At 35.5% G+C, this 7,410-nt stretch overlaps 1 protein-coding gene across 1 annotated transcript; it reads right to left on the minus strand.

Annotated features, from left to right (window-relative positions):
- Positions 1-229: 229 nt before the first annotated feature.
- Positions 230-6,077, minus strand: LOC125188733 (agamous-like MADS-box protein MADS1). The gene is made up of 9 exons (XM_048085759.1): positions 5,919-6,077; positions 5,635-5,838; positions 1,565-1,646; positions 1,279-1,340; positions 1,096-1,195; positions 974-1,015; positions 844-885; positions 505-668; positions 230-412 (listed from the first exon to the last, which is right to left on the minus strand). The coding sequence occupies exons 2-9, from the start codon at positions 5,829-5,831 to the stop codon at positions 409-411; spliced, it is 693 nt and encodes a 230-aa protein (XP_047941716.1). The 5' UTR covers positions 5,832-5,838; positions 5,919-6,077; the 3' UTR covers positions 230-408.
- Between the last annotated feature and the right edge of the window lie 1,333 nt (positions 6,078-7,410).

Raw genomic sequence — 7,410 nt, forward strand, 5'->3', positions numbered from 1 at the left:
TTAGTAGAAAATCTTATCGAGGATGGAACAATTTGAGATAGAAAAGCATAGCCTTTTATAAAGTCCCCTAGTGTGTTAAATGTAAATCATGAGACATAGTTTCATAAAGAAATACATCTATCCAAAATTAAAGAAAATGCGAGTCCTATATCAAAAGCCAATACTTCACCTTTTGTAGAACTGTACCAGAAAATATCTTGATTTTAATTAATTGGACATTAACAGCTTATATTTGTTAGGATTAATTCCACAACAACATTATCAAGTTCAATGTAGTTAGTGTTTTACATAGAAAACTGCTGTCAGCCCCTAACTTTAGATCATCAAATTTCCATAAACAATATATATAGATATATATATAGGAAATTGCACCATCTTGATAATCCATCTCCAAGATTTCTTGCCCTTTCAGCTGCAGACATGAACATGATTAACCGGTTAAAATCATTAGTACTTCATCGCTCAATAATGAAAAGAACGAAAGCATAATCAAGAGGATCATACACGAGCTGGAGTGGGGTTTGGTCTGAGCGGGCATAGGAGGGTTCCATGAGGTTCATGGGGAGGAAGTTACGGATGTCGTAAGGCTGTGTAGTCATGGGCTCATGGTACTCGGATCCCGCAGGCATCAAGCTCATCTCCTGCTGTGCTCTCTCACTCTCAGCTATCTGCACCGACCAACCAAATCCTAATGAGGTTTCGTTTCAAAACCGGTTAGTGGCATGATAAGCGGCTCGCTAAGTATTTAAGTTAATCCTTTTTAATTACTTCACATTTCCATTACGAGACAACTGACACGTGAATATCTCAACACAAAACCCTATATTTCAAGTAGTTAGTTACCTTTGCTCTGAGAAACATGTTAGCATTATGCAGCTCTAGCTCCTGATCATAAATCAAAACCAGACATCATTGACAAGTTTTTGCAAGTGCTAATCAACAAAAAGGAGAAAAATGTTGATTAATTAATTACCCTCTTTTGCATGAGCTCTATCTCAGCAAACAACAATTCATTCTGCACAAAAAAACATGATATGATAAAATATGATATGGCTAGATGTGTTTTGTCTCAAAAGTAAGAGCTGATTGATTTACTTTCTTGGCGCGAATTCGGCTTATGGCCTTCTCCAGTTTTCCTTCCATGCTCTTGAGATCCTTTGGTGGCAAACTTGTCACTCCATCTCCCAGCATTTGTCTACACAGTACTCAAACGTTTATCGGTAGCATAACATTTCTCTCTATATTTAACGAACATGTCTGAAACAGCTAATTACAAACCTGTTTGAAGATTGCATATCTCGTATTTGTCTGCGCAGCTTGTTAGCTTCTTGCTGGTAAAACTGGTCATAATTCAAGATAAAGGAAGGAAAAAAGTTTAGACTGTGAAAACAAATAATGTAAGAAACTCTAGAAAATCTAGCTAGCTAAATTTCTTGCAATTCCTCATTACACTACTTTTTTTTAATGTGAATAAATAACAACACATTGTGGAATTGAATATGCAAAGGTAAGTTAATTTAACACACAATTTGATAAATAAGGATGAACATTGATTAATACTTGCCTGGGTATTAGCCTCTGATGTGGACACAGCACTTGAGGAATCAGCAGTTGCTTTCTTGTACCTATCAATAGTTGCCCTAACACTGCAATCCATACAATTCATATTTCAAAACCTAAATCCATTCATATGAAATACTAATATTCTAATAAATTAGTTATGTTAAAACTCAGTTATTAGTAGTAGTAGTAAATAAATTATGATCTTACCTCTTTGAAGAGCCATCAACTTTAGATGATTTAAGATCTTGGGATACAATTTAGTGGATAAGCCAAGTCATATTAGTATATTTATATAATGCTTAAACACAAAGTCTGTTTTACATATAAAATATTCTTGTGACCCTATCAATCAATCATGTCTCATTCAGTCCTAATCTTAAATTTAAGGTTGCTTCCTGACTGAGTCAAGAGCTCTCTCTCTCTCTATGCTGCTGTTTTGCATCACAAAATGCCTAATAAGAAATTAATTAAACAAGAATATCTTGTCATTGCAATAGTTAATGACTGTACATGTCAGAATATTAGAATGCTAGAACTAGTTTACATGAATTGATCATTACTCCCTTAAAAAACCCATTTCTATGCTGATGACATCACACTCATTCAGATTGTGTATAACTTGATTCTAAACTGACACAATAAGAAGTAAAAAAATTTGATGATAAACTTAACAGTTCCCTGTGTGGTTTGACACCAAAATCTAATGTAATCAAATCACGAAATTTGATTTGCTAATTCATGAAACTAAATCAAATTGTATCCAGTAAAAAAATGATCCAAAGCAAACTGCATTATAAACTTATACCTGTTAATTTTTTTTTTTTTTCCTAATAAAATTTGAGTTCACAAAAAAGGAAAAAAATCACTTTTTCATAATCAAAATTTAAAATTTTAACTTGATGTTACAGTAGGGTTTATTCCCAATATACAAAAACCACACATAAACAGATAAAAAAGACACAGAAAGGCAAAAAACACACACAGTGAAAAGTGAAAACACACACAGATCCATCCATCCATCCATCCATTGATTGTGAGTGAAGCAGTAGAAGCTAGTACAACCTTAATTTCGTCGATCCCACAATATGATTGGCTTAACTAGCCCACCAATGGCATCCAGCCACGTGTCAAAGCTGCCCCTCAACCGGCGGTTAATACCCTCCACCACCACCCTTTTAACCGCCTCGACTCTCTCAAAATCCCAATATTGCTCCTCCCCCACCCACCAACGAAGTAGAAAGACTTGATTTTTATCCTCAGGAATCTATGTTTAAATATAGTATGTCTCGTTTGTCTGCGTTGTGCTGTTCCAAGGGGCATTAAATGGCAGTTCTTGAAGTTGAAATTGTGCTCTCTCTCTAGAAATGAAATGTGACAAGGCTAATCCTAGAAAATAAATGTTGGGTGATTTGGGAGTCAATTTTTTTCATGAAAGAGGGACCTTTTTTAGCTTCAAAAGGCTGAGTTTCAATAAAACATATGGGAAATTAGCTTAGCAAGAAAAAGTTTTTTAAAAAGATGGTGGTGGTGATGATGCAATATGGAAGGGAGAGAGAATAGTTTGTTGATTTTTTCATTGTAGAAGTTGACAAAGTGTGGAAGGGTAGATTTGTAATACTATCTTCCTAGGTGCCCTAAAGCTAAGTGGAAATTTGAGGAGTTATGAAATCTAGTTTTAATTAGGTTTAAGAAAATTGAACTTGTGATTAGATGAAATTGACATTGAATTAACGGTCACAAGGGGCTAATGGGGACTTATGAGATAAGAGGGCTCATCTTGGTTCGAAAACCAATTTAAACATGTGGGGTGTAGGCAACATGACGTGCTTCATGATAATTAGTCTTGACAACTTCGAAAAAGGTTTTCTTTATATTTCCGTTGATGACCTACATTTCCAAAAACTTCACCGGCATTTACATGTCGGATTGCGATATGACCATCTATTATATGCAAAAATTTGTCACTCTGAATATTAGAGAAAGGTACTGACAGAACTTAGTCGTTAGTTTGAAGAGAGTTTCGTAGTCGTTGTGCGACAATATCTCTTCCATGAAGGCAATGTGACTAACACGGATGTTCAACGTGTTGGTTAGGAGCTCTACACCGTCTAGTGTGCGATCTTGCAACTTTGTCAACACATGCTCCATTGTAAATTGGACTAGCTATTTTAAATAATTCACCGAGCTCTGAAAAATAGTAGAATCATATTACTAATTATTCACAACGTTTTTCGACCGGTGTCTCTGTCAAATCCTTCAAGGAAGTGACCGAGGGCCGAAAGTTGAAAAACATTGTGAGTAATTAGTAATGTTATTCTTATACTCTATTTTTTGTGCTTTGGGAATTACTTAAAATAGCTTTTCTCATTTCCAGTGGATCAAGTGGCAAACAAAGCTGGAAGATGGCGAACCAGACCATGCAGAGCTCCTAACCAACACGTTGAACATTTAGGGAAGAGATACTATCGTACAAGTTCACAACGCCTACAAAACACTATCCAAATTAAATCTACCAATGCCTTTCTCTAATTCAGTTATGGTGATTCGGATTACAATTTTTTTGGGTTATAAATTATAACCCTAATCCTAAATATTCGAATTTCTAGCTAACTTCCAAAGTTAATTTCGAGTCAACCATATCAGGTTGCGGTCTACAATTTACGGTCAACCACATTATGATTTTTTCGGGGTTATAAATTTCCATCCTAACCTTATTAAATTATGGAGCTATTCGGGTTAACACGTGTTTCGGGTTGAATTTACATCCATACCTATAAAGCAATAAATAAATACTATGCACACATGAAAACAAAAACACACAGTGAAAAGTGAAAACACACATCCATCTGCAACCTTAATTTCGTCGACCCTGGGATTGGCTGCCCCCCTTCCACGCTGGCACAAGATCCCACAATATGATTGGCTCAACCATCTCCCCAGTGGGATCCCGCCACGTGTCTCCGCTGCCCCTGACCGGCGGTCAATACCCACGGCCACCCTTTTAACCGCCTCGATTCACCCAATTTCTTCACACAAAGTAAAAAAGACTTGATTTTTATCCTCAGCAAGAATCTATATTTGCATTTAGTAAGTCTTGTTTGTCTGCATTGAGTGTTCAGAGCAGCCATTTTCCGCCATTTCAATTGTTTACAACAAAACCCCATTTCCTCTTAATTAAATTGGCATTAAATAGTGTAGTTTGATATATTGTTTTATCCCTCTCTCTCTAAATTGAAAAAAAATCTAGGTTGATTTAGCTGTCATTTTATCATGAAAGTAGCACTTTTTTTTCAGCTTCAACAAATATTGAAAAAAGAGAGAGAGTTTATGATAAAAGAGTGGTGATGATGATGTAACATGGATGAGAGGAGAGAGAATAGTACAAAGTTGAAGACAAAGAAAGTCGTCATATCGGAAATGACGGAAGATTCCTTGGTTAAAACACGACTTTACCTGTCAACTCATTTCAATTCAAACCCTAAACTTTGCCCTAACCCTTGTTTTTTTATTTTTGTCATTTCAATCACCCAAATTGAAAAAGGGCATATTTGTAATATCCATCTTGTGAAGCCAAAGTGCAAAAATTGATGACTTTTAGTAGTAATTTTTAAACCCTAGGTTTCAATTAGGTTTAAAAATTTGAACTTGTGATAATTAGATGAAATGACACTGATTTAAGGAATAGTCTCAGCTAATAAGAACTTGACAAGAGTTATCATCTTTCTAGGGCTGACAAATGACATGTGTAGAGAGAGAAAGAGATGATTTACATGGCTTGTTCCATAGATCTTTTAAAAGACTTGAATTTTGTTTGATTCAAAATTTACTTAAAACTCACTATTGAGCTACTGGTGTTTTTAACTATGCACACTTCTATTTCCAACCATCACAACAGATCTTGAAAGATTATCAAACAAGCAACACAAACACTCATAAAGGAAACAAGATCCCACACAAAATCAATCAAGAAAGACAAATCAACCTAATTCAGTAAAAAAAAAACCATGAATAAAAAAAAAGATGTAAATTTAGAAAAGAAAAAGGGCAACAAAATTGATCACACTCACAGACCTGTTGTTGGAGTACTCATAGAGCCTTCCGCGGCTGGAGAAGACGACGAGGGCGACCTCGGCATCACAGAGCACGGAGAGCTCGTAGGCCTTCTTGAGAAGGCCATTTCTCCGCTTGCAGAAGGTGACTTGGCGGTTGGTGGTGTTCTCAATTCTCTTGATCTCAATTTTGCCTCTCCCATTTTTGCGTTCATCCATTGGAAAGCTGAAATAAGCAAAACAAATTTGGAGAGTGGATTAAGATTATAGCACCAAAATAAGGTAAACAATTGTGTGATTAATTACCAATAGGAATTGGAATTTGGGAGAGAGGGGAGGGGAGGATATGAGGGAGAGGGTGAAACAAGATCTCTCCTTTTCCTTGCTAAATTCACTGTGTTTTTTCTATACTATACTTGTGAACAAATAGAGTTGCAGAAATTGGGAATGAGTTGTTTCAGGAGACAGATATTAATAGCTATCAAAATTGACCTCTCAACCACACCCTCAATTATTTCTAGTTTAGAGCTTTGCCTACCTATATGCTATGTGTTAAATGTGTAAATGTAAATAGAATATGCTTACCTTTTATCAACTTTTAAAATTATGTGCATTTCATTATTTGATTCATTTTTCACCTTATATGTACAAATTTGTCACAAAGTGTAAATGTATGTGGACACAACTTATCCATGCTATCTAGTAGTATGAGACAAGTGGTTATGTTCGAGTGACAGACACGGTAAACAGAACTCGTATGGTTGTGCACAGTGAAGAAGATCGGACTGTAGAAGCGGAAGTAGTGAACCCAAACTCCGAAAGATTGAGGAGAAGTTGTTGCATTGTGGGATCGGTGACTACAATGACTGAAGTTCTCCGGCCTCATGGGCATGCGAGTCCAACTCCACCTGGATCTGTCATTAATTCAAATATCACGTGTTTATGAATTGTGTGGTGAAATGATCGAGCTTCAAATTAGTTTAGGGAGAAAGGGGATGAATTAAGAATGTTTTACTCTTGATTACCAAATTACATTCTCAATTTTTATCTCTTCTTCCCAACTTACACATTTAACATAACATGTTAGTTCGGAACAGACATGTCTTAGCAAACCCATGTACAAAAGGGTATTTTGGGTTTTTTTGTCACACTCAAGTGGCTAATATATTTACTTTCTTTACAGTGGTGAAAACGTTCCAAAATTTACAGAAATAGAAGAAATAATTTTGCATGCCTTTTAGGTTATGTATCACATATGGCTAGTTAGTGTTTTGAGTTAAGGAGAAAAACCACATTGAGATTCATAAAAGATCTTTCACTTAGGGAAGTTAATCGCGTTAATCTATTTGGTTCGGGACCAGATCTGTCAGTTCCGGACTGTGTTTTCCTGTTTGAGTCAATCGAGCTGAATATCCGGGAACTCGAAAATTTGATACTAACTCAATCTTTGCTTTTCGAGCTAGCCTGTCGAGCTAGAAAGTTAGCAATTTTTAAAACATATAAACTCTCTTTATAAACATATTGTTGCAGTAAAAAGTACTTGTATCTCCTTCTCAATTGAGAAACTTGATTTCGAGTTAGATACAAAATTAAGCGTCATTTCAACATTAAACTTTCATGAAAGGGAATGTGTAACATTGTGCAAAGGTAATTGTATAGTACGAACTTCTTTAATTTGGGTCCTTTTTTTTACTTAACATAATTACAAACATTAGAACACATTACTTAATAAAAAAAACAGCATATGTATTGACTTAGAGATAGATCTAGTTTCCTAAATAATATTTATCTCGGTGAA

Source organism: Salvia hispanica, chromosome 5, assembly GCF_023119035.1.
Source record: "Salvia hispanica cultivar TCC Black 2014 chromosome 5, UniMelb_Shisp_WGS_1.0, whole genome shotgun sequence".
Taxonomy (NCBI): Eukaryota; Viridiplantae; Streptophyta; class Magnoliopsida; order Lamiales; family Lamiaceae; genus Salvia; species Salvia hispanica.

What these genes read in the sequence shown, in the direction of transcription:
- LOC125188733 (XM_048085759.1), bottom strand. Translation starts at nt 5,831, where the DNA reads ATGGATGAACGCAAAAATGGGAGAGGCAAAATTGAGATCAAGAGAATT. An exon ending in GATATGCAATCTTCAAACAG is followed by an intron (nt 1,196 to 1,278) that starts GTTTGTAATTAG and finishes AGTACTGTGTAG; the next exon opens with ACAAATGCTGGGAGATGGAG. An exon ending in ACATGTTTCTCAGAGCAAAG is followed by an intron (nt 669 to 843) that starts GTAACTAACTAC and finishes TGGTCGGTGCAG; the next exon opens with ATAGCTGAGAGTGAGAGAGC.